Raw genomic sequence first — 27,848 nt, 5'->3', positions numbered from 1 at the left:
TCTAGATTCTCCATCCATGAGCAGAGTGAGTTTACAAGGGATAATTAATAAGGTGCAGGAGCCTAAACACACACACACCCTGAAAACCACCCAGCTTGGCACCCAGTCTCACTCCCACACAGCCTTGCTCTCACTGTTCCTGCATCCATGGGCTGCTCAGTCCCTGCACCCCCATCCTGTGCACCCTTTACTACTACCATCACTATTCATTGCTGACCATCTTTAAATGTCATGTAGAAACAAATCTGGAAGGAAAACCTCTCAGAGTCTTTCTATCAGCTTCCTCTAAAACTCTCATATTAGCTGCCCTCTGTTCAGGGATCATGAGTTTGCCTAGAAAATGACCTAGTTTCTCTACGTTGCCCCACATCACCTGGGAGCAATTAACCACTCAGGCTTTAAACTAGGCTGATTAAAGTGTCAAGGGTTGGAATCTCATGACCTTTACAAAGGCACCAAGCAACAGATCCATGTCAGCGGCTTACCCAGATACCTATAACTCAGCTGTGCAGACATTATACAGAGTTCAAAGTCAAAGAACCAATAGCCAGATCAGATGCACCACACATCATATCCTTGGGAACACACCTGCTAACTGTGTTTGTTCTGATGACAAAGAACACTCTGCTTAATGAACAATCATACATTAGGTAGTTTTGACAAACACGTGGCTTAGGACAGGTGAGTATGAGAGGAGTCTCTGCATGAGCTCTCCTCCCAGAGCTGCTGGGTAATGTGACTGGATGGATAACTCATGGGTAGAAGCCTGCAAATCCTCGGATATCCACTTTAAATCTGTGGGTATCTGCAGATATGGATGCAGAACCCTGCATATTTGCAGATAGCTGCGGGTTCCCACCTCTCTGGATGCAGATACAGATTTTATATCTGTGCAGGGTTCTTCATGTGGGTGCAAACAAAAGCATTTTTTCTACGGAATCCTTCCCTGAACAAATAGGAAACAGGACGGGGTAGAGAGAGGGAGGTGGGGTGAGTTCAGTAAGCCATTCCCCAGAGGAGCAGAAGAGAAAGGTGAACGGGGAGCAGGGGCATGTGAAATATTTCTCAGGCCATTCCACTGGCAGCGTGTGCCCCTTCCCCTGGGCCAAGTGGTCGTTATGGTTGTTGAGAATTGAGCCCAATAGCACGAGCATTCCACTGCTGAGATTTGAAACACCCGCTCCCTTCCCGTGCAGAACATCCTGCCCCACCAGTCAACAGAAGAGGTCAGCACATGCCCCTCACTTCCGTCCATGTGGGGGGGTGGCTGCCCTCTCACGAGGACCAAAGATTAACCTGCAGTTAGTAATGGTGCCTTGAGGCAGCCTGGAGAACTGGAGCTCCCGCCCTGCCCAGAGTACTGTGGGGTACAGTACGCTGGCCCAGTTGTGTAGCACCAAGCCCCCCCCCCCCACCTCCCTGCTTATCACGTATCCCCACCACACACAGAGGAAGTTCCCATACACCACAGCATAGTGGCCTCTCCGTTCCTCGGCCACGCAAACTGCTGAGGAGGCTTAGGAGGACCTGCTGCCATGTTAGGAAAGGGTGGGAGGATTTAGGAGCTGGCTGCTGCAGGGACCATCATTTGCCATCACCTTCTGGAGCACCACCTGCTCACTTGGACACCCTCCAGCAGATGGGAAGAGGAGAGGGTCCAAACTGTGGGAAGTCACAGAAGGAGCAGCACAGCAGCACCCCCTTTCCTTCCTACCCACCCCAGATTAGGGAACCTGTGTGCACTCATGTGGGAAGGAAGGAGGAGGGCTGCGGAATCAGTGCAGGGGACTGGGGCCAAGTACAGGGCTGGTGGGCTCAGCTCCCTCCATCTGGGCATAGTTTAGGGATCTGCCTCGTGGCCCTGACCCTGGGAGCAGCTGGAGCACACCTGCACTGCTCTGCTGAGGAGGTGGGCAGGACTGAAATTTTTGGTGTGCGCCTGTGTAGGCATGCAACTTAGAGCAGACCCTGGCTGTGGGAAGCAGTGTCTCGGTCTGCACAGCTTTCTGTAGCTCCCATTGGCAAGGAACAGTGATCTGCAGCCAACAGGAGTGGCAATTGCCCATACCTATGGAGGCGTAGGTAAATAAAACAGCGCTGGCCTGCCAGGGGCTAACCCTGGGGAAATGCCACCATTTTATTGCCCATCCCTGTCTTAACATGACCATATTTCCTTATGCTAAATATGGGGACACCTGGTAAAATTACTAATATTCAAGCAAGTTCAGTGGTAATCAGTCAAAAATGTACACTTTAAATGTTCAAATTATAATCAAGTTTACTTAGCCCTCTCTAATAAGAAATACTACAAAGTTGGATATTTTTAATGTATCTTCTTATTTTTAAGTGTTTAGGGTTCACACAAAGGGGTGACACACACCCTTACTCACACACACAGAGATGTGTCAGAAAGAGAGAGAACACAAACATATGCACCCCTGTCTCACATGGGGATGGGGAGTTGAACCAACCAATCTAACCCACTCTGCCTGGTGCTCGTCACCCTGCATGCCTGGTGTCACGTCTTCCAGAGGCAATACATGCACCACCAGGATCACATGCCTCCCTCCCAATTTATGCAAGAATTCACACCAAGACATGGCTAGCTGCAACCTTTTGGCACTGTGTAGGAGGGAAGGGATGGGAGCAGGAGAAGAGATGACCTGGCCTGTATCTTTGCAGAGCTCATCTTTTTCTCCCTTTTGTCCCCCCTGTAGCAGGAAGCAGTTTGTCTCTTCCTGCTCCTACAGTTTCCAAAGGCAGCAAACACCTCCATATAGGGTCTGATCACTGATAAAACCCTGTCCTCCGACTATGGGTTGTGTGGAAGCAGAAAATATCAGAAACATTTGCCTGTTCTTAAGAAAAAGTCTGGATCTCTGCAGGAGGGCTTAAATACAGTACTGTTCTGTTAAAAATGGGATGTCTAGTCATCCTAGTAAAGCCATTTTCCTCTAACATGCTATGGGTTCATATAGATTTTACATCTTAACTATTTTTCTATTTTGTAATTCCTTGTAAAGGAAGCGCAGTTCTGAACTGCTCCGACTAATTGACCTGGACTTCTCAGTGAGTTTTTCTTTACTGGATTTGCCTCCAGTGAATGAATATGACATGTACATCAGGAACTTTGGAAAAACAAACACTAAACAGGCAAGTACCTGGAAAATGATTTTCCTTCCATTGGTTACATTAGCAAGGAGGGTGGTAAACATCAACAATTGAATTACCATGTCAGGGATGGCCCTAAGTCAGCAGCTCTCTAACTTTGGGTATGTCTACACTACAGCGCTAATTCGAACTAACTTAGTTCAAATTAGTTAATTCGAACTAAGCTAATTTGAACTAACGCATCCAGACTAAAAAACTAGTTCGAATTAGCTTTTTTGCTAATTCGAACTAGCATGTCCACACAGAGTGGACCCTGAACCGGGGTTAAGGATGTCCGGAAGCAGTGTCGGCAGGGCATCAGATGAGGACTTAGAGCGTGGAGCTGCTGTCTCAGGCTAGCCGAGGGCTGTGCTTAAAGGGACCCGATCCCCACCCTGGACAGACAGTTCTCAGGGGTGCCCCGCTTGCAAAGCAGTCCTGGCTTGGATTGCCCGGAGTACCCACACTGGGCACATCACAACACTCGGCCATCAGACCGGCTGCACTTGCCGCAGGCTGCCATCTGGGGAGAGGGGACAATTGGGGGGCTGCAGGAGAGCTTCCACCCCCAGAAGCCCGCAGAGCCAGCCCAGTCCTCCCCATCGGGGGTTCGTACCCCATTCCTGCCTCACCTCCTTCCACTTACCCATCCCTAGCCCCCCTTCCTGATGTACAAAATAAAGGACAATTGTGTTCAAAAATAGAATCTCTCTTTATTGAACAAAACTGGGGGAGACTGGGAAAAAGAGGTGGGAGAGGGGAAGAGAGAAGCTGGGAGAGGGGAGGGCAGCTACAATGATGAGGGGTTTGGAACAGGTCCCATATGAAGAGAGGCTAAAGAGACTGGGACTTTTCAGCTTAGAAAAGAGGAGATGGAGGGGGGATATGATAGAGGTCTATAAAAGCATGAGTTGGGTGGAGAGGGTGCATACAGAAAAGTTCTTCATTAGTTCCCATAATAGAAGGACTAGAGGACACCAAAGGAAAGGAATGGGTAGCAGGCTTCAAACTAATAACAGAAAGTTGTTCTTCACAAAGCAAAGAGTCAACCTGTGGAACTCCTTGCTGCAGGAGGCTGTGAAGGCTAGAACTAGAACGGAGTTTAAAGAGAAGTGAGATCAAGTCATGGAGGTTGGGTCCATGGAGTGGTATTAGCCAGGGGGTAGGAGTGGTGTCCCTGCCCAAAGTTTGTGGAAGGCTGGAGAGGGATGGCACGAGACAAATGGCTTGGTCACTGTCTTCGGTCCATCCCCTCCAGGGTCCCTAGGGTTTGCCGCTGTCGGCAGACAGGCTACTGGGCTAGATGGACCTTTGGTCTGACCCAGTACGGCCATTGTAAGCTCAGGGCTCAGGGTCGGGGGTCTCAGTGGAACACCTTGATTTTCATGCAAACTTGCTCCTGGGTGGCCAGGCTGGCAGCTCTCCTGCCCTAGACGGCCGCTTTCCTGCGCCTAGTGCGGAGGTCATGGACGAGTTCCACGATGTCCACACTGGACCAGGCGGGTGCCCGCCTCTTGCGGTCCTGGGCAAGCTCCCGGGAGCCGCCAGCCTGGTGCCGGGAAGAGGGGGAGGGCTGGGGGGCATCGGGTGGCTGGCTCGAGCCGTGCCAGGTGCAGGGTCTGCTGGCTGGGTGCTGGCAGGCTTGCACCTGTCACGGGCACCGTAGCCAGCCCGTGCCTCTTTAAGGGCTCCGGGACCGGGAGGGAGACAATAGAGTTTCCCTGGTGTTGGCCAGAGTGGCCACCAGGGAAAGCTGGGGAGGGCTAGCCTCCCACTAGTTTGAATTAAGGGGCTACACACCCCTTAATTCGAACTAGTAAGTTCGAACTAGGCTTAGTCCTCTTACAATGAGGTTTACCTAGTTCGAACTAAGCGCTCCGCTAGTTCGAATTAAGTTCGAACTAGCGGAGCGCTAGTGTAGCGCCTATCAAAGTTAATTCGAACTAACGTCCGTTAGTTCGAATTAACTTTGTAGTGTAGACGTACCCTTTGAGAGGAATTTGTGAATGCAATGGAAGGATCAGTGGGAAAGATAGCACAATGGCAACTAGAAATAAGACAATAAATAATATATTCATAAACATTTTTAGATGATTAGTTCTCATTAAAATAAAGGATAGCTGCAAAACCATTGGAGCCTCAGAATATTTGCAAGAGATTCAGGCTTTCTGATATTTATCCTAAATGAAGTATGTCAAAGGCGTTAAAATACTTTGTTCTGCATCTTGTTGTCAGATGTTTAAAATCAAATCTTTGAACACATAAATAATTAAAATGCACTTAATCTTAATTTAATATGTAGCACAATACGTACAGAGCTAGATAGATTCATGGAGTTTAGGTCCATCAATGGCTATTATCCAGGATGGGTAGGAATGGTATCCCTAGCCTCTGTTTCTCTGGAAGTGGGTGACAGGAGAGGGATCACGTGAGGATTACCTATTGTGATCCCTCCCTCTGGGGCATCTGGTATTGGCCACTGTCGGCAGACAGGATACTGGGCTAGATGGACCTTTGGTCTGAGGCAGTATGGCCGTTCTTATGTTCTTAGTATGTGTATGTATTTGGAAAGTAATATACAGTCAGAAGACAGTAATATTGAATGTAACAGTTGTTAAAAATTGCTATTTATGTTAAGTTTCAGCTCTTTGTTGGCAGCAAGAAAGTGATTAGAGTTGGCATAATGAGAATAATTTTATCATCATATTTAGGCATACGTTCAGTGTAATGAGGATAATCTTGAGAGGGACGTTCAGACAGATGAAATAGAGACACTAGAAAAATGGACACAACATCCAGGAGACAGTGTCCTTGTATCTGGAGGTGAGTAACCCTTTGCTTTTGTTTATTTAGGGCCTTAAATACCTAAACTTCATCTCCTCCTTTTTCACTGCTGTTGTTGGAGCTTGAGTTTGTTTGTTTTGTTTGTTTGTCTTTCCCTGATTCTGATGGAAACAGAAGTGGCCTCCTGCAGCTTCTCTATATTCAGCATCATTGCTGCTGAAGAGAAGTTGCCTGCTGTCATCACTTCTCTTCCTCAAATATTGCATAGATCACAGAACTTCTTTTGAGATTTGATTTTGTTTGTAATCTCATGTCTTTCTACAGGTCCCAGAAGAAGCAATGATGTGTCTATAGATGTTGCTGTAACACCTAGGATTGATTCACAGAGATTAACAAACTTTCTCCGGTCTGCTTGTCAGGTACGTTTCTGCACGAGTTAATGTATATAAAAAATGCCTGTCCTTTATAATACTTGAATAGTATTCATTACAGGTGAAATTCACCCTGTGCAGAGGGAGACCCTGTGTAAAGTAAGTCCCTCTTAAATCATATTTTTCAAAGCTGTGAAGTTAGCAAGAGAGTTGATCAAAAGCTATTAAACTCATCAAAAGAGTTTTGAAAGTTGCAGATAGCAAAGTTGAAATATAATAGTCTTTTTATTTCTATAAATGTGATTAATTATATTTGAAAGGTGATTGCTGTTTTGCTTGAAGAAGATCGAGGTGCAACACAACCCAGGTGGAATCTGAGATCTCGACAAACTAGTCTGTCTATTAGTGATAGCTGCTTCCAGCTAAATACTAATCTACTTTTCCTCCACGGTAAGAGAACTTTATTGCACACCTTTTAGTGGACAAATTGAACTCTTCTGTACATGAAGTTCCAGCTCTTGTGCTTGATTGACCTGTAGAGAACACCTCAAGATATAAAGGTGGAGTAAAGCTCACTTTTGCATTCCTCTGATCCTGCTGTAATTCTGTCTAGAGCAGTTCCTCATATGCTAGTTCAGAGGACGCCAGCTACAAATGGCCAGAAGAGGCCAAAAATGTAGTCAGGAGTCAGTATGTCATAGGTATGAGTGAAGGAAAAACCTTTCATATTGCATTTTCTAACAAGAGATGTGCCAGAAGAATTAATCTGTTGCCCATTTCTACATCTTGTACTCTCTCCTCTGCTGCCCATTCCCTGGTTGAGATATTAGTGTTCCTTCTAGTATGTACCATAGTCATATCAAATTTGCTAATGAGATTGCCAGGGCTTGGCTGCGGTCTGATGTCATTTGTTGAGTGTACATATACCTAGGAGTGCTCCTCTTCAGGATGAGGCACTAATGTGACATCCAACACTCTGGTCATCTGAAGAAGTGGGCTATGCCCATAAAAGCTCACGATACCATCTACATGTTTTGTAAGTCTATAAAGTGCTACCAGACTATTTGTTGTTTTTTCAGTTTACCCAAGATGATAGTTTTTCAGATTTTTTGCCTCTGTTTTCTCTCCATTCCTGTTCACTTTTCTTGTTTAAAGCCAGTTTTGGGACAGGATAGAATAATTTTCTCTTTCTGTGCCTTCTTCTTTACTGCTCTGGCAGCAAATACACTTTGCCAATAATACTGAAATTTTCTTTCAAATTACTCAATAAATTCTCAGGTTGTGGCTGTGGCAACTAATTAGTCACTCTCTTATTCAACCAGTTTTTCTTTTTTCTTTTAAAATAGGCCGAAAAGTGTTCTGCTTACATGTATCTCAGGTTCAGAGGCAAGCCTTGCTTTCTGTTCACGGATTACCTGAAAAGCCAAGTGTTATTCAGCTGGACAGGAAATACATCATATGTGTATGGAATGTCTGGCAGCCTTCCAGTCCTCAGAAAGTTTTAGTCTGTGAAGCAGAGGTACAATTCCTAGTCATTACACATTGCCTATTGAATGAATGAATCTTGGATGCATGTTTATGCTGCTCTGTCCTAGTACTGTGTATCAGATTTCTTTATAAATGCTGTACAGTTGAATCCAATGAGTGAGACAATACTCCACTTCACTCTACAATTTGATATTGGAGAGCTGAGAGGGTCTACGTTTACCCTCACTCCATTTTACAGGGTTTTCTTCTTCTTCAAGGTATATTCCTGTGAGTGCTCCACTGTAGGTGTTCTAACCACTCCTGCACTTATAATCGGAACTTTTAGCAACAGTATTCCCATCATCAATTGTCCCCTCTGTTCCTTCTCAACCACTCTCAGATTGGTCAGAACACAGCAGCGCTCCATACATAGGTGTGCGCACGGGGTGTGCCAGGTGTGCACAGGCACACCCTAATGTTTCAAAGGGCTGCCCGCTTTGGCACTCTGGGGAACGGGGGCCCCGCCGGGTTTGCTGTGCATGCACGGTTAAGCAGTCAAAACCAGCGGTTTTTAGGCCCCCGAGGAAAGAGGCGGTAGGGACGCAGCAACATCACCCTGCCGCCCCATCAAGCGCGGTGAGTTCAAACCCTGGGCGGGAGGGTAGGGGAGGGGTGTCCCAGGCAGGGGATAGGGTGCAGCGCAGCTGGCCCGGGGGTGGGGGAGGTCGGGAGCAGTGCAGCTGGCCCGGAGAGGGGGGAGGGGTCGGGAGCAGTGCGGCTGGCCCGGGGAGGAGGGGGTTGGGCCCTGAGGGGTCACGTGCACGGGCTTCCCTGCTCGGCAGGAGGGAGCACGCAACGTGGCTTCCTTCCTCTTCGGAGGGGAGGTCGGCCCCGTAGGGAGCATTTATTGGGAAGTCCCCAGAGACGCGCTGTGGGACTCCCCTTCTCCGCAGGAAGGTGCAGGGGGTCAGCTCCGAGGGGTCACGTGCGTGCGCTTTCCTGCTCGGCTGGAGAGGGGAGGGAGTGCGCAACGAGGCTTCTTATCTCCGTGGGGGGGTCAGCCCCGGAAGCAGTGTGCGGCAGAGACTTCCCTCCGAGCCTGGTGTAGGAGACTCCCTGCCCCCACTGGCACCCTGCCCTAGAACCTTGTCCCTCACCCTCCTGCCCCATTCCCTCTCCCCTGCCTCCAGCCACAGAACTTTCCCCCTGCCCCCTCCCCGCTAAAGAAACCTGCCCCCCCTGTGCTGAAACCTGCCCCCTGGCACTCTTCCTCCAGCTGCAGAAACTTGTCCCCCACTGGCACCCTGCCCCCAGCCGCAGAACCCCACCCCCACTGGCACCCTTCCCCAGTACCATGTACCCTGGGGTATGTCTACACTACAAAGTTAATTCGAACTAATGGACGTTAGTTCGAATTAACTTTGATAGGCGCTACGCTAGCGCTCCGTTAGTTCGAACTTAATTCGAACTAGCGGAGCGCTTAGTTCGAACTAGGTAAACCTCATTGTACGAGGACTAAGCCTAGTTCGAACTTACTAGTTCGAATTAAGGGGTGTGTAGCCCCTTAATTCGAACTAGTGGGAGGCTAGCCCTCCCCAGCTTTCCCTGGTGGCCACTCTGGCCAACACCAGGGAAACTCTATTGCCCCCCTCCCGGTCCCGGAGCCCTTAAAGAGGCACGGGCTGGCTACGGTGCCCGTGCCAGGTGCAAGCCTGTCAGCACCCAGCCAGCAGACCCTGCACCTGGCACGGCTCGAGCCAGCTACCCGATGCCCCCCAGCCCTCCCCCTCTTCCCGGGACCAGGCTGGCGGCTCCCGGGAGCTTGCCCGGGACCGCAAGAGGCGGGCACCCGCCTGGTCTAGTGCGGACATCGTGAACCTCGTCCACGACCTCCGCACTAGGCACAGGAAAGTGGCCGTTTAGGGCAGGAGAGCTGCCAGCCTGGCCACCCAGGAGCAGGTGTGCATGAAAATCAAGGTGTTCCACTGAGACCCCCGACCCTGAGCCCTGAGCTTACAATGGCTGTACTAGGTCAGACCAAAGGTCCATCTAGCCCAGTAGCCTGTCTGCCGACAGCGGCCAACCCTAGGGACCCTGGAGGGGATGGACCGAAGACAGTGACGAAGCCATTTGTCTCGTGCCATCCCTCTCCAGCCTTCCACAAACTTTGGGCAGGGACACCACTCCTACCCCCTGGCTAATACCACTCCATGGACCCAACCTCCATGACTTGATCTCACTTCTCTTTAAACTCCGTTCTAGTTCTAGCCTTCACAGCCTCCTGCAGCAAGGAGTTCCACAAGTTGACTCTTTGCTTTGTGAAGAACAACTTTCTGTTACTACTTTGAAGCCTGCTACCCATTCCTTTCCTTTGGTGTCCTCTAGTCCTTCTATTATGGGAACTAATGAAGAACTTTTCTTGATGCACCTTCTCCACCCCACTTATGCTTTTATAGACCTCTATCCTATCCCCCCTCAGTCTCCTCTTTTCTAAACTTAAAAGTCCCAGTCTCTTTAGCCTCTCTTCATATGGGACCTGTTCCAAACCCCTCATCATTTTAGTTGCCCTCCCCTCTCCCACCCTCTCTCTTCCCCTCTCCCACCTCCTTTTCCCAGTCTCCCCGAGTTTTGTTCAATAAAGAGAGATTCTATTTTTGACCACACGTTTTCTTTATTTTGTACATCAGGAAGGGGGGCTAGGGAAGGGTAAGTGGAAGGAGGTGAGGGAGGAATGGGGTACGAGCCCTCGATGGGGAGGACTGGGCTGGCTCTGCGGGCTTCTGGGGGTGGAACCTCTCCTGCAGCCCCCCAATTGCCCCCTCTCTCCAGATGGCAGCCTGCGGCAAGTGCAGCCGGTCTGATGGCCGAGTGCTGTGATGTGCCAAGTGTGGGCACTCAGGGCACTCCAAGACAGGACTGCTCTGCAAGTGGGGTACCCCTGAGAACTGTCTGTCCGGGGTGGGGATCGGGTCCCTTTAAGCACAGCCTTCGGTTAGCCTGAGGCAGCAGCTCCACGCTCTAAGTCCTCATCTGATGCCCTGCCGGCACTGCTTCCGGCCATCCTTAACCCCAGTTCAGGGTCCACTTAATGTGGACATGCTAGTTCGAATTAGCAAAACGCTAATTCGAACTAGTTTTTTAGTCTGGATGCGTTAGTTCGAATTAGCGCTGTAGTGTAGACATACTCCTGCTCCCAACTGACGTTTCTGTGGGTCAGTGACCCATGACTCAAGACCGGTTCCCTGCCCTTCTGGTAAATAAAGATAATGCAGAAACTTTGGGTTTGACAGAGTATTTTATTTAAAAATGAAGCCTGGCCAACAAATCCCCAATTGGGGCCAAGCCCCCATCTGGCCACAGCCATTCCTGCACTCCGCCTTGCCCCACAACCTGTATCTGTACACTGGAACCCCCTGTCCTGAGCCCCTCACATACCCCAACCCAAATTCCTGCACCCTCATATCCACAAACCAGTGGCTTGCTTAGTACCCCAACTCTGCCCGGCCTGGAATCCCCTCCCCGAGCCAGCATCCACTTCTCCACCTCCTCCTGCATCCAGATTTCCTCCTGAAGTTTGCACTTCTCACTCCTTCACACACCCAAATCCCTCATTCCCATCCCAGAGCCTACATATCCTGTCCTCAACCCAGCAAGGGTATGGCTAGACTGCAGGAGTTTTTCAGGATTCTGGAGATATCCCAGAAAAACTCTTTTGCATCCAGTGATGCGTTTGTTCTTCTGCTTTTTTTAGCCAAAAAGCAAACATGATCTTTCTGTCACCCCTATATTCCTCTTTCCACAAGGAATAAGGGGGCTTCCAAAAGAAGGGGTTTTTCTGACATTTGGTGCAGTCTAGACAGGCCAAATTGTGGGAAAACCTCTTCCTACAGAAGAATTGGGGGAGGGGGGGGACAGCAGTATAAGGATTGGGGATAGCAAGTGATGGAGAGGAGAATAGAGAGAGCGGGGCTTCAAGGAAGGGGTGGGGTGGTAGGTCTTGGCTTGGTCTGTCATTTAAAAAGTGATCTTGTGTGTAGAAAGGTTGGAGACCACTAGAGTAGCGGGAGCACCAGAAGGGTGAAAATCAGGGCGACCCTAGAATTCTGTTACAGACCAGGTGGCGGCTGCTGGAGGAGGAGGGAAAAATAGGGGGAAAGGTTGGAGAGGAAGGGACTTGTGCTGAGGGGAGGAGGGCAGGTCAGGAGAAGAAAGGGGAAGGCACCAAGGGACAGGGTGGAGAAGAGAGACAAATGCCAGGGAGACAATGAGAAAAAGAGCAGGTGGTGAGGTGTCAGTGAGGGAGAGGGGGGACAGGATAATGCTGGGAGAGGAGAGGGGAAGGGCTTTGGAGGCTAGAAGGGAGAAGGGGAGGTGCCGGGAGAAGGCTTGAAAGAAGGGGTGAGCATGAGGAAGGCGGGGATGGAGCAAGGCACGTGTGAGGGCACAGGGGCATGAAGGGAACGGGGGCAGAGAGTAGTGAGGGGGTGGGCATCAGAGAAAAAGGGGGTAGAGGCAGTGAGGAAAGGGGGAGGCACCAGGAGGGTGCAGGGCTAAGGGAAGATGCAAGTGCCAGGGGATTCTGGAGGTGAAGCAGAAGAGCAGACACCTGCAGAGGAGGGACCAGCACCAGAGGAGAGAGGCAGGGCAGGTGTGTAGAGGGAGGTGTTAGAAGAGAGGATGAGGAGGGGTAGCTGACATGATCAGAGTGGGGCTCCTGGAGGAGTGGGCATGGGGGGGGAGGGGTTGAAGGTCTGGTGGAGGGGGGCAGGTCTTGGGAATGCTGAGGGCTGTGAGAAGGGCAGGAGTCAGGACAGCAGAGGTGGGTGAGGAGTTGGGGGATGGGGGGGGCAGCAGGCACCAGGGGAGCTGATGGAGCAAGGGGAGGAGACAGGGCAGCAGAGGGAAAAGATAGAGGTTTATAAGATATTTATTAATAACTTGGGTGCCACAGTGGCACATCCAAACAAGCCACGTGAACTCAGTACTGGTGCACAACACAAAATTTATTCTGCTCATGGGAGGAAACTCTTAGAGGGGACACTTCCCCCAGCCTCTCTGCCCTCTGAGTTAATGTCACACACATTGGGTTAATGCAATTGCAGGATAGTTGTATGAGGGGAGTTTGGTGGGGGCCAAACTAATTCCTATTGGTAGGAGGATGGTGGGAAAAGTCCTTGCGGAGGGAGGTCATATGACACCTTTTACTTCTGGTTATGTGTCCATCTTGCCCTGTGAGTGTTACCTGCAGAAGTGTGGCTAATGGGAGTCAGGGAAAGTGGCTAATGGGGGTTAGGGGCGTGGTTAACAGGGGCCAGAGGCGTGGCTAATGGGGGTCAAAGAGTACATTTAAAAAATTTCTTTGGGTGCACACCGTAATGAAATGTGCTGTGCATGCCTATGGCTCCATGTTTGAATCAGTTAGAGTAGTGTTATTTCTTAGTTCTTAGCAGTAGTTTAAGTACAGGCAGTCCCCGGGTTACATGGATCCGACTTACATCGGATCCCTACTTACAAACGGGGTGAGGCAACCCCGCACTAGCTGCTTCCCCCCAGCAGACCAGGGAGACGCGAAGCTAGCGCCCCCCTCCCCAGCAGACCAGGGGGACGCGGAGCGGCTTTTCTCAGCAGACACCTCAGCTTGAGAATAAAGGACTGAGGGAAGTGAGGTGTGGGAGAATAAAACTGAGCTCTGGAGAAATGTTTGGCTAGAGTTTCCCCTACAATATGTACCAGTTCCGACTTACATACAAATTCAACTTAAGAACAAACCTACAGTCCCTATCTTGTACGTAACCCGGGGACTGCCTGTAATTTATTCATAATTACCCTCCCCTCCACTAGTATTAGTTAAAAAAAATAAAGAGGTTCTTTCTCTCTTATTATTATAGTGTTAGTGTAGACATGCCAGGTTCACCAGGTTTCAAGTAGTGCCTAGCATGCAAGATGTCCATACCCATTTTAGACAGGCATGCCCAGTGTATCAAGTGCTTGGGTGACGATCATTCTGTAAATGATAGTAAGAAACTGTCAGCCAGGTCCTTGAAAGTGAGGAAACGCCAACTCAAGCTCCTTTCCATGGAGAAGGTAGAGATACCGGTTTTGGAACTGGCATCTACTGCATCACTGACCCATACCCACCAACAGCTGTTTCAGACCAGGGACCAGCATCAAGGGATGAGCCCACAAAGAAAATGGCAAAAAGAAAGCATTCCTCGCCATCGGATGATAGACCAACAGAGAAGACATCCCCTTAGCACAAGCCCTCTTCACCCAGGGCAAAAGCTTTAGAGGAAACACAGGTACTGGGGAAGTCCAGTACGGAAAAACCCCGGGGGGCAGTCTCCTCCAAAGACACATGTCCTGTGATCTTGGTGCCAAAACAGAAGACGGCTTCTACTTTGTTGTTATCGAAGGCTCCAATACCGGCGAAATTGGTGCCCAAACCGCCATTGCACATTCTGGCAAAAGGGTGATGGATCCGTCTCGGAAGGCACCTTCGAAGTCGGTACCGACTGTGCGTACCAAGGCCTCCCCAGCACAAACGTCCAATGCATATAACGACCTGGTATCACAGCACTCTCAGACCTCAGCATCGTTGGTGCCAGCCTTCCTGCCATTTAGACCACTTACTACGCAACAGGAACTAGCACTCACGTCAATACTAGGCATGCCACTCTTCGGTACCAACACTACGCCTTTATCAGCGGGGCTGAGTAGACTGGCCACCCCTGCAAACTTGGTGCCATGTTTTTCTAGTATCAGAGGGGTAGCCGTGTTAGTCTGAATCTTGCAAAAGTGGTGAGGTGTCCTGTGGCACCTTAGGGTATGTCTACACTACCCCGCTAGTTCGAACTAGTGGGGTAATGTAGGCATACCGCAATTCAAATGAAGCCCAGGATTTGAATTTCGTGGAAATTTATACCTGCCTCTGGAAATTTCCACTACATGCATCTGACGAAGTGGGTCTTTGCCCACGAAAGCTTATGCTCCAACACTTCAGTTAGTCTATAAGGTGTCACAGGACTCCTCGATGTTTTTCTAGTGACAGTGAGGATGAGCAGGACATATCCTCCCCATCACTCCTTGCCCAAACCGACTTCACAGCTCCACCAGCAACAACAGATTGTCCAGATCCAAGTATGGAAGCCCTTCCCATGGCTCCCTCCCATCCCACTCCCACAGCATTGGCAGGGATGGGACCCATGGAGTACCATCAAGGCCCAGATGCCACCACAAGTGATACCTAGATCACAACAAGTGGCACCCTGCCCCTTTGTGTCTGCAGCTTCAAAAATTATGCAAGGTGACACTGAGGAGCTGGACGAGACCCAGGAGGAGGACACACTACCTCTGTCTCATATTTCTTCATCCTCCCTGGACGAATCCATAATGTCCCCGCTGCCTATGATGTGTGATGATGTCAGGTTCTTCCAGGACTTGTACAAGAGGGTGGCTTATTCCTTCACCATATCACTGGTTGAGGTCCCAGACATTCAGTATAGGTTAATGGACATATTACAGTCCTCGCCTTTGGCTATAAGAGCATTGCCTATTAATGAGGCCATCCTTGATCTGGCGAATATATTATGGCACACCCTGACTTCTATCTGACCCACTTCTAAGAGGATGGATAGAAGATACTACCTTCCAGCTAAAGGGGCTGAGTTCCTCTTTACACACCCAGCCCCTAATTCACCGATTGTCGATGCTGCAAATAATAGGGGCAAACAGACCCAGTTCAGATTGGCCCCATACGACAAAAACTGGAAAAGGCTGCACATCCTAGGGAGGAAATCATACTTCTCGGCATCTCTTCTTATTAGAATTGCAAACTATACTTACAGCCATTTCAAAAAAATGAGACCATTTATTGACAAATTACAGGACAAGAACTCGGCAGCATTTAAGACCAATATAGACGAGGGTACCCTGATAGCGAAAATGGCACTCCAGGCTTCCCTGAATATGGCCGACATGGCTTCAAGATCTCTTGCCACATTGGTCATCATGCATTTTGTCTCCTGGCTGCACCTCTCTGGCTTCCCTAGGGAGGTACAGAACATGGTTGGATATCTTCCATTTGAGAGCCAGAAGTTATCCTCAGCTAAATACTGATGCATCCCTACGTTCCCAAAGGCAACCCTGAAAACTCTGGGGATGTATGTCCCTCAACTAAAGAAGAAACTTAACCATATGTACACGCCACAGGACAGAGCAACATCCTACCCACCTCAGAGGGCCTATGATCTGAGACGCCATCAGAGACAGCAAAAATGTAGGCAACAACACAAGACCAGTAAACAACGCCCCAATCCTCCTACAGTAGGCAGACGTTTTTAACTGTTGGTCAAGGGTTCAACATCGTTTCCACAAGCCAGCATTACAAATTCAGTCTGCAACCATTTTATCACGAATGGTCCAACATAACAACAGACAAGTGGGAGATCTTAGCCAAAGACCTAGCAATTCCATTTCTCAAATTTCTACCAACCCAAATCCCTTACCCATCCCTCCTCAGGGACCCCTCTCATGACAACAAGAGATAAATAAGCTCTTATAGATGGGAGCAATAGAGATCATCCCAAAACATTGCAGGGAAAAGGGGTTCTACTCCAGCTACTTCCTCACACCAAAAAAGTCGGGGGGATGGAGACCAATATTGGACTTGCTCAGACTGAACAAATACCTAAAAAAAACGATTCACCAAGGTAACGCTGGCAAAGATAATTCCTGCACTAGGAAAAGGAAACTGGATGTTGTTCCTTGACGTTCCAGATGCATACTTTCACATAGCAATAAGACCATCCCATAGGAAGTTTCTCAGATTCACAATTTAGACAATCACACAAGCTATTTGTCTCAATAGCAGACTGCTCAAAAGAGCAAGCGGCATCCAAACAAAGACTTTCCAAATGGATAGTGAACTGGATTTGAGAGTTCTATCACATTAATAAAGTCACATTACCTACGTCTTTACGGGCACCTTCCACTAGAGTGATGGCCACATCAATGGCCTTCCTACACAACATGCCCATCAGAGACATTTTCAGGGCAGCAATATGGACTTCCATGCATACTTTCACAAAACATTTGCAATAGATACTTATTCATCTCATTGTACCACATTTGGGATGGCAGTTCTCTTGGTTGTCTGCCGGTGTGGTCCAAAGCCCCTCTTTCCTGAAAGCTAATGGTACTGCTTACCATAACCTATAATGGAGCACCCACAGGGACACTCTTCGAAGAAGAAAAGAGAGGTTACACACTTTGTGCAGTAACTGGTGTTCTTCAAGATGGGTGTCCCTGTGGGCACTCAACAAACCACCCTCCTCCCCTCTGCTTCAGAGCTTTAACATCTCTTCATGGTAGAGAAGGAACTGAGGGGACTGTTGACGGCACGCATGCGTCGGCACACTCACTGCATTGTGAGTGGTGCAGCATGTGCATGCCAGCACCCGGGGGGGAATACTGCTGCTGAAAAGTTCTGATTATAAGTGCAGGGGCACCTTGTCACGCTCTGTGGAGCACCCACAAGGACACCCATCTTAAAGAACACCAGTTACAGCACAAAGTGAGTAACCTCTCTTTTTAAATTTGGCCCAGAGGTTTCAAGGCACTAACTGTCTCCCCAGCTGCTACTATGCAGTGGAATTATATCTATCAGCTTTGCAGTTGTGGGTAGAAATAATACAACAATGTTCTGGAGAGGAGAAAGGCGGTTTCCTGCAGCCTGCATTGGCCTGTCATGGAGCCAGCATCTCTAGTTTTTCTGGAGTTGTGCGGGTTGGGAGAACATATATTAAACTGGATCAAGCAATTAGCTCCCTTTCAATTATAAACCTAATATTTTTTTCCTGCCTTATAGGTGACATGTTGCTGCTTTAGTCCCAGTAAAGCAACTTTAGTGTTTGCTGGAACAATGGATGGTTCATTGGTAGTGTGGGATCTCAGAGAAGATTCCAGAATGCATCTCTGTATGAAGTTAAATGAAACTGACTGGATTTTTAGAGCTCCAACATTTTCTACTGGTTAGTACGATGTGTGTCTTGAATGATCATTTCACATTCCAGGGAGGTGTCATAAATTATAAGAAGAAATATTAGCTTTTGCTAACTTAGGCCAAATCAGAGGTGATATATAAGATGGAAAAATGTACGTGTCAGTAATGGGTGTAAAGGAATGTGAGTTGCTGTAACTTACATACCAGTGGATTGGAATGGAGAAGTGTATCAGCAGAGAACATATGTCTACTTTTCACCTGGGAGCATGGGAGGCCATGGTATCATGGGTTTGGGTTAGCTATCTGAATATAGTCAGACCGTGTCACCTAAATACATACTTGGGTGGCTATCCTATGCTTCCACAGTTACACTGTTATTTTTTGTGTGATAGCTTAAGCAGAATTCATCTGTCTACCTGGTCCATAGCATAGACATACCTTATGGGGCTGTAAGTTCAAATAAGCTACTCTCTCCCCTCTGACTTTTAAGTTGCATAATGAAGGACCAGCTGAGGTCATTAGCTAAATCAAGTTAGCCTCCCTTACACTCACTTTGACTCCCTTATATACCTTAGCATACACTTTTCTTATACCTATTTATATTCCTACTTATTGACATGACTGGGATTTTCAGGAGCACCTAAGCAATTTACGTGCATAAATACCATTGACTCTCTGTGAGACTTGTTCTCCTAATTCTAATATATCTGAAAATACCACCTGTGTAATTTATATCACCTAGAATTTCATCTGATTACTAGTCTCAGAAGGGTAGCTGTGTTAGTCTGTATCTGCAAAAACAACAAGGAGTCCTGTGACACGACTAACAGATTTATTTGGGCATAAGCTTTCATGGGTAAAATCCTCTTTGTCAGATGCATGGAGTGGTAAAAACCACGTCGTCAGAGGCATGGAGATCTGTTTATGCCCAAAGAAATCTGACAGTCTTTAAGGTGCCATCTGATTACTGAAATATTTGTGGTAGGGCTATCTTCTCCATGATCATTTATTGCCCATATATCTATCAGGCATTGTAACAACATAATTTTTTAGGGAATCATGGTATACTTCCACATAAGTCTACATTGCGCATGTAGTGAGTTTAGCACTGGTCAAAATTTGAGTGTGACTTTTGACAGGGGTTGATTGTCAGGCCAGGCCTTTTTATGATGTCGTCAATTCAAAGTAAATGCCCAGCAAGGATCACATCACTGAAAAAAATATGCTTGTTAATATATCACACCTCATCAGTATTTTGGAGACACTGGCTCAACATCAGAGGTGCTGTGTAAAATGGTGTATGGAGGATTAGATTCCTTTAGACTTACTTGTGGTAATTTGCTGATGTGTAAAAGTATCAAAGCTGGTGTTACTTATATATTAGGAAGCTATAAGAGTTCAAGAGTGTGGATGTCATCTACTTACCACCTTCTGTAGTAGATTTTCCTCCTGTGTTCGCTCTCCCAACCCCTTGGCATGTGATTAAAACAACTTAGATTTTCTTAGATTCCCCTAAATGCAGTGTGGAAAATTCAGAATTTTATATAAGGCATGTAGGTTACATATCGGTAAGCAGATGTGGGTCTAAGTATTAGCTTAAGTCAGTGGGATTCTACACAAATGAAGAGTTTACTCATGCAGATTTAATTGTTGAATCAGGTTGGCAAGTAACCTTAGCGTGATTTTAATCTAGTATAGTTTATATGTTGAAGGAGCCAGAACAAAGTGTATATTCTATCAGTCTAGACTCTCAAGATTACTTCTATCTCACTTGAAAATTGCCCCCCCCCCCCACCTACAGTTACACTGCAACAGAGAATGGGAGTCATTTCAAAGCTGCAGCCCGTCTTTAATCTAATTGGGGTCTTTCGTTGTATTGCAAAGTGAGTCTATAGTTCTATTTTTAATATAGAAACTACATTGAGATACGGGGTACACATTATTGGGCTGTTGATAGATGTTTTAAGTTAAGATCTTTAGTCTTGTGCTTCACAGAGCACTAGTAGCCAAGTATGTACAGCCTGTTGTGGCTTATTGCTTATGTTAACACAATAATTTTAGTACAGGTCCCAAATCCGGGGCTCTCTGGTCTCAACACAAGGAGGCTGATCCTGGGAACCCCGGCATGGGGCTGGCAGCAAGGTGGAGAGCCCGGGTTCTGGAGACCTCCACAACCCAGAAAAGAGCCTTGACTTCCCCTTCTTTGGCAAACTCCCTGGTTTGGGACCACTCGGGGCCTGCGAATTCTGCATCAGGGAGGTCCAATCTATATTGCACACTTATTGGAGTCTCATCTCTTTAACCATAAAGGAAGACAATTTCACTTTCAGCATAAAATCTTTGGAAATCATAATCTTTGACAATGGGATACATAATGAAATGACTCCTCTAAATATGCATTTGTTTCTAAAATCGTACTAAATGGTAGGTATTTTCTAATTAAAGATTATTCTTTGTGTAACTGCTTTTTTTTTTTTGTGAACAAACTCGACATCTCTAGAAGAATTATTTTTCTACCGGTTTTGTCTTTCCCAAATAAAAAACATGTTTCCTCTTCTGTGGATGTTGAGAGAGCTTGTAATAATTATAGCTGGTTACTTTTTTTGAGTATCAGCAGCTATAAGAATGTCACCACTGTACAAAAAATAAATGGAAGCTTATTTACCTGATACTGCTCTGGAAACAGTGTGTATTACCTGCTGCTATAGAAGTAACAAGGGAGTAATGTAAGTGCCAGATTTTTGTTTTATCACATTTTGTAAAGTTTAGGTTTTATTTTAAAAGGTTTTAAGTTCAAATAGATATAACATTTTAGAAACTTTACAAAGTCAATAGTGTGATTAAAAATGGCACTTCTACATGACCCTTCTGGAGGCCTTTATGATTTCTATCAAGTACAATGAGAGCTCTGGAGTAATTTTGGTTTAGATCTGATTCAAAACAGATAAATAAATGTTCCAACATTATTGGCACAGTACAATCTGGAGCTACGTCTAGACTGCATCCCTCTGTCGACAGAGGGACGCAAATCAAGCACATTGAAATTGCTAATGAAGCAGGGATTTAAATATCCCACGCTTCATTAGCATAAAATGGCTGCAGCTTTTTTTTTTTTTTGAAACGGAGCTTTTTCGAAATAAACCCGGCAGTCTAGATGTGGCTCTGTCGAAAATAAACCCTTTTTCAACAGATCCCGTATTCCTCAAAAAATGAGGTTTACAGGAGCTGTAGAAAAAGGGTTTATTTTCAACAGATCCATGTCTAGACTGCCTTTTTTTTTTGGTTTTGGTTTTTTCCCTGAAAATGCTCCATTTCGAAGAAAAAAGCGGCAGCCATGTTTATGCTAATGAAGCATGGGATATTTAAAGCCCTGCTTCATTAACAATTTCAACGTCCCTAATCTACATCTCTCTGTCGACAGAGAGGTGTAGTCTAGACACAGCGTGGAGCAAAACATGGAATGAGGGCCAGTAGAGCTGGGCATCAAGAAGACAAAAGGCAAAGGTAAACATTAGTTATTTTCTTGTTGACTGCCCCTTCATCTCTCATTACTATTTGTGTCATTCACCGCAGAACTTGAAAGCTGGTGATTTTTAAAAAAATAACTTTATTATTCAGACTTTCATAAAATAAAATAGGATTAAAATAGACGTAAGCATTATTATATTATTTCCATTTTACATTAATAGATAATTTATTCTTCCTTCATGCTGTTAGTTGTCGTTTTGATTATAGTGCTGGGATACACTGTTAATCTTTTCTTGCTGCTATTTCAAAAGAGTTCTCATGTATATATCAACACTGTTGATGGTCCTTTTCACTGGCGATTTTCATAGTCAACATTATGTTTACCTGGCATTTTTCAGATCCTTAACTCAATTAATTTTTGTTTTTCTTAATTTACTCTGCGGTGGGGCTGGAGATGTGGGGTTCAATATTAAGGCTGCCCCAGGGAGAGAGGACTACCCCAGCACCTCTCTCACCACAGCAGCTTGGGGCCAAGTGAGAAGCTCTAGTGACCACAGCCTGGGGATGGGTGCATATCCCCGGGCTGGGACAGGTCCAGGTCTGTCTGCTCCCTATACTAGCCAGCCAGACTGAGGAATGGAGCAAATTGTGCACTTTCCCCTCGCTCCCTGATGAAGGGGAACAGCCAGCAATGTTCCTGTATGAATGGGGGAAGGAAGAGCTGAGCAACCTCCCAATCTAAAGGACACCTACGTGGTGGGATGCTGCAGCTCCTGGATGGGGGTGGGGGATGTCCCAGCCAGCCCCTTTAACCTGCCTGGTGATCCTGCCTGTTTTGTACGTTTTTTTTATGTGCATGTACATATCCAACCATACCCTTACCTGGCTTTAAATTATAAGAGGAAGCTGTATACCAAATGTGGTAGTCCTAGTTCTTATCGTTTTAGGAGTTCTTGAACAAATGGATGGACAGACATTCGCTCACTCCCAGACAAATTCTCTCAAATATATAGTAGATTTGAAGATTCAATAAAAGGAAGGCACAAAATATTCTAAATATTTATTCTTGTTTTGTTTCCCTTGTTCGGACTGTAACTTGAATGGATCTATCCAGCTATGGGTATTTGTTCCTCAGGGACCTATGCCCCCTTCACCATTTTCTACCACTACTCTGTTTAAATTAATAACCATCTTGTAAGTTTTTCAGTTTTAACTTTATGTTGGGGTTGTCTCCAGCCACCATTTCTGCAGGGTACATGATCAAGATCCAGCTACTAACAACTGGCTGCCAGCACTGAAAGCACCTTAAAATGAAGTTCTGTCTTATTTTTTGTTGTGTAACTTCATAAAAACACTCAAACTGATTTTCTTCATATTTTTCCCATAAACTTTCATCTGAGATTGGGATGTATATATGGAACAAATTTTAACACTAGAGTTACAAACCCTTGGAAAAACAGTGAGTAGTCCTTCAGCACCTTAGAGACTGTTTTTAAGTTTTTTCAGTTACAGACAACCGTGGATACCTCTCTGAAAACTTGGAAAAAAGTGTTTTTTTTAATGAAATAGCGAAAGCCATGGTGCAAAGCATGCTTCAATGCTGCAATGTTTTGTACTGTGAAAAATAAAAACAAATAATAGAACACAATTTTCCATTACTATTTTCTTTTAAATATAAGAACTATATTTTATGGAGGGGTTTTTGAGACATTTTTAATAAATTCATTATTTGTTATTCCTGATCAGTAATCACTAAAATCTAAAACAGTAATCTGAAAATGTGTAGGGTTTTTTGTTGTTGTTGAAAACAGTACAGTGTTTGTTAATTCCTTAATACAGATGGTGTTCTGTCCTCATTAAACCACTCATGTCCTGTAGTTGCAATAGAATCGATCTCAACATCTATCTACAAGAAACAGAATTATGAGCTGTCACACCTATCTTCTCAAGAAGGTATGTGAGCTGTGCTCAAACAGATCTATAAATGTGATACAATCTTTAAAAATCTGTCATACTAGACATTTTACAAGGTTCCTGACCCCTAGCCATATTCTAGTTCATAACTGCATTCTGCATTCTTTATAAAGTCTCCTGTATTTCTATTTGGATAAAACATTATTCATCATTTTCTATCCTAAACTACTGTGCATTGTTAGTGTATACTCTTTTACCACAAATACGAGTACATTTTTGTCATGCTCCTTTTGTACTCCTGGGGGAATTCCACACCAAAAATCCGAAATTGTGCACCAAAAAAAAAAGCTAAATTTTGCATATTTTGTCAAAACAATGCATTATAATGACCCCAGTTGCACTTTGTTTGTAATTTATTTAAATTACCATACAGAAAAAATACAACAACTGTTCAGCATTTCCTAAATACATGAAAGTTAAGTTTCAAATACAGTAAAACTCCAATAGTCCGGCATCCAATAGTCCGGCACTCCTGATAGTCTGGCATCAAAATGGCAAGAGCCTAGTGAGTGAGTTTCAGCAAAAAATGAGTTACAAGGTAACAGCGGCAGCAGCTGAACAGAGCAAAAAGGGTAAAAAAGGCTTAAAAAAACTAAAACATTACAGTATACTGTATACAGTATGTACAATAAAAAGGGTTAAGAACACTTTATATATAGTATTTAATGTATACAGTATATATATATATATATATATATATATATATATATATATAACCAGTTTATAGTACCTCCTGATAGTCCGGCATATCTGATAATCCGGCACCACCTAGGTCCCATAGGTTCCGGATTATCGGAAGTCTACTGTACTTGGTAACCAAGACGCTACATTCAAGTTATGATCCTGGATTTTGATTTAAATTATATTACTTTTAGTTTTGTGTTTAGAATTCTATAAAGTAGAATGTTGTTTGTAGTTGCTAGGACTTTCATACAGCAAAATGCCACTTAAAGAGAGAAAGAATGAGTTTCCCAATACAGCCTTACCTGAGAGCCAGCTGGCTTTATAGCTCAAGCTGTAGAGCAGTGCTTCTTAAAGTAGTCCATGAAACCACTCTGAGAAACCTGCTAACTGGTCGCTCTGGTGTGTTTGTTTACCTGCTCTGCAGCCATGGAGTCTTGTGACTTCCAATGGCTCCCATGCCATTTGCAGCTAAGAAGAGCCCATGCTGTTTCCTGCAGCTCCCCTTGGCTGCAAATGGTGAACTGGAGCCAATGGGAGCCACGAGGCTCCGTGGCTGCGGAGACAGTAAATACACACACCAGAATGGCCAGTTAGTAGGTTTCTCAGAGTGGTTTTGTGGACCGCTTTCAGATACACGGCTGTAGAAGCTCATGCACTAAGGTCCAAAAATTGCAAATGAAGCCGGGATTTAAATATCTCATGCTTCATTTGCATATTTGTGTTATGGCGCTATTTCAAAATGGCGCTATTTCGAAATAACACGCTGTTAAGACGCAGTTATTTCAAGAGAAAACCCTTCTCTCGAAATAACCCTTATTCCTCATACAATGAGGTTTACCAGTTATTTCGAGAGAAGGGTTTTCTCTTGAAATAACTGTGTCTTAACAGCGTCTGTTATTTTGAAATAGTGCCGTAACGTGAATATGCAAATGAAGCATGGGATATTTAAATCCCAGCTTCATTTGAAATTTCAAATGTCTTCATTTGCATCTCTCTCTCGAAAGAGGGTGCAAGTTTAGACATACCTGGAAGAGTGAGACTTTCTCACTCATTTGCATGCAGGTAAGTGCCCAGTCCCACCCTCTTAATGTTTCTCTACAGACACAGGCACACATTTGCTGCCTTTTTCCCCCCTCACAGTGGTCTACTCTCTATTGCCAGTTGTTCCCAGCAGATGTGCCTGAGCTGATGCAGAAGGGTCTTATGTTCGCCACAGATTTCTTTGCTCCCCCACTTTCCTGTGTGGGAGCCAAGATATTTATGTACAATATGAATTCTGCACCACATGCAGGGCACAGAATTCCCCCAGGAGTACATACGCACCTGGCAGTATTGTATCTTCCCCTGTAAAATGCACCAGAGGGGAAAGATGGCCTAAGAAACTCCATAAGGTGAACCTTATGAAATTTCCGCCAAATAGATTGAGAACTGGATTGAGAAGTGGTTAAAAGACAGGAAACAAAGGGTAGGAATAAATGGTAAATTTTCAGAATGGGTAACTAGTGGTGTCCCCCAAGGGTTAGTCCTGGGACCAATCCTTTTCAACTTATTCATAAATGATCTAGAGAAAGGGGCAAGCAGTGAGGTAGTAAAGTTTGCGGATGATACTAAACTGTTCAAGATAGTCAACATAGAAGCAGACTGTGAAGAACTTCAAAAGGATCTCACAAAACTAAGTGATTGGGAAACAAAATGGCGAATGAAGTTTAATGTGGAAAAGTGTAAAGTAATGCACGTTGGAAAAAATAACCCCAACTATACATATAGTATGATGGGGGCTAATTTGGCTACGACAAATCGGGAAAGAGATCTTGGAGTTATCGTGGATAGTTCTCTGAAAACGTCCACACGGTGTGCTGCAGCAGTCAAAAAGGCAAATAGAATGTTAGGAATTATTAAGAAGGGATAGAATATAAGACACAGAATATCTTACTGCCTCTGTATAAAACTATGGTACGCCCACATCTTGAATACTGTGTACAGATGTGGTCTCCTCACCTCAAAAAAGATATTTTGGCCTTGGAAAGGGTTCAGAAAAGGGCAATTAAATGATTAGGGGTTTGGAACAGGTCCCATATGAAGAGAGGCTAAAGCGACTGGGACTTTTCAGTTTGGAAAAGAGGAGACTTAGGGGGGTATATATGATAGAGGTATATAAAATCATGAGTGGTGTGGAGAGGGTGAATAAAGAAAAGTTATTCATTAGTTCCCATAATATAAGGACTAGAGGACACCAAGTGAAATTAATTGGTCGCAGGTTTAAAACTAATAAGTGAAAGTTCTTCTTCACACAGCGCATAATCAACCTGTGCAACTCCTTGCCAGAGGAGGCTGTGAAAGCTAGAACTATAACAGAGTTTAAAGAGAAGCTAGATAAATTCATGGAGTTTAGGTCCATAAAAGGCTATTAGCCAGGGGGTAGTAATGGTGTCCCTGGTCTCTGTTTGTCAGAGGCTGGAGATGGATGGCAGGAGACAGATCGCTTGATCATTGTCTTCAGTCCGCACTGGCGCTGGCCACTGTCAGCAGACAGGCTACTGGGCTAGATGGACCTTTGGTCTGACCCAGTATGGCCATTCTTATGTTCTTATGTTCTAAATATTCTCCCTCAGGTAAGAGGTAAGACCATCTGAATCTGTGGAAAGGTTTGTTTCTGATAACACCCATAATGTGCCTGGCACCTCTTTCTGTACCCTCTCTCTATATTGCTTGATGACTCACCTCCTCATAGAAATACTGTTATCTCAGGAAACATCAAAACAAGTTTTGATGCTGTGCCAAACTTTAAAAACTAAGGGACCAGAGAAGAGCATGCTGCACACTCCATCTGTTATCTAATTTTGCCTGTTTCCATTTCTTTTTCTACCTCCAAATCTCTGCAAAACCCAAATATGTAGAGAGGTGCAGAAGGGTAACCGTGGACTTTTTGGTGGAAGAGAGATTATCCAATTTGGAATTAGGGAACTTTCCTTTCTGTTATGCAGCACACAGGAGAACTAAAGAGAGCCCAGAAAACCCATTGTTAATATAGCAGTCTGGTAAATATTTAAACTCTTTGGTATAGTTCAGGATAAAGGTACTATGTAATAAAGTTGTTATTAGTACTGTATTATTATACTTTCCCCCCATAGAAATGTCAGGCCTGTCATTTCAAATAGCTTCCATGGATGAAAATGGGACTCTGAATTTGTGGGTGAGTAAATGCATGAAAAGTAGTAATATTGCACTTTTGAAATAATGTTTTTCTACAAAAATTACGCATCCTTCAAATTTCCAAGATTTCAGCTAAGAGTTTCTTTAGAAAACTGGCAACATATGCCATTTATTGGCAATTTCCCAGAAACGCCTTGACTTGCTTCCATGCCACATAGTTCCAATAAGGCAGAGCTGTTGATAAGTATATGATTTATGTGGTCAAATAAATTAGCAATGCTCCCTTATGTGGACCTTGCTCACATTTATCTGTTTCTTGGGAAATCTCTGTTGATCCTCATTTGCTTACTCACTTCAGATTAGATTGCTATGTGTATGATAATCAGTCATTGAAACTGAGGTGGGAAGCCATACATAACATGTATTTGAAGTCTCTTCAGTCTTTTTAAAAATATTTTTCATGTGAAATTTAGCCACAATACGGTAATGTATTGATTACCTAGTTGGAAACTATTATAGTCAGGTTAGTAACCCTGCTTTGTGGATAATACCTATATATTTTTTCTACTTTCTAATTAATATACTGAAGGCTTTTTTATGACTATTATGGGACCGGTTTTGTTCAACATCTTTATTAATGACCTGGATGAGGGGATGGATTGCACCCTCAGCAAGTTTGCGGATGACACTAGGCTAGGGGGAGAGGTAGATATGCTGGAGGGCAGAGTCCAGAGTGACTTAGACAAATTGGAGGATTGGGCCACAAGAAATCTGATGAGGTTCAACAAGGACAAGTG

At 45.3% G+C, this 27,848-nt stretch overlaps 1 protein-coding gene across 5 annotated transcripts in view; it reads left to right on the top strand.

The window, feature by feature from the left end:
* The window catches only part of DYNC2I1 (dynein 2 intermediate chain 1), a 100,656-nt gene that overhangs the window by 48,297 nt on the left and 24,511 nt on the right, over positions 1–27,848 (top strand). For all 5 annotated transcript variants that reach the window (XR_012902113.2, XM_006111907.5, XM_075922734.2 and 2 more), the window contains 8 exons: positions 3,024–3,153; positions 5,862–5,973; positions 6,259–6,353; positions 6,626–6,755; positions 7,652–7,824; positions 17,638–17,800; positions 23,080–23,193; positions 27,030–27,091. Coding sequence is in view for 4 of the 5 variants with exons in the window: in XM_006111907.5 (XP_006111969.2) it covers positions 3,024–3,153; positions 5,862–5,973; positions 6,259–6,353; positions 6,626–6,755; positions 7,652–7,824; positions 17,638–17,800; positions 23,080–23,193; positions 27,030–27,091 (979 nt within the window). In the remaining variant the exon portion in view is untranslated. The remainder of the gene's footprint in view (positions 1–3,023; positions 3,154–5,861; positions 5,974–6,258; positions 6,354–6,625; positions 6,756–7,651; positions 7,825–17,637; positions 17,801–23,079; positions 23,194–27,029; positions 27,092–27,848) is intronic.

This window comes from Pelodiscus sinensis, chromosome 2, assembly GCF_052426305.1.
Source record: "Pelodiscus sinensis isolate ZL-2025 chromosome 2, ASM5242630v1, whole genome shotgun sequence".
Classification (NCBI taxonomy): domain Eukaryota; kingdom Metazoa; phylum Chordata; order Testudines; family Trionychidae; genus Pelodiscus; species Pelodiscus sinensis.
This window is presented reverse-complemented; position numbering and strand designations above follow the sequence as displayed.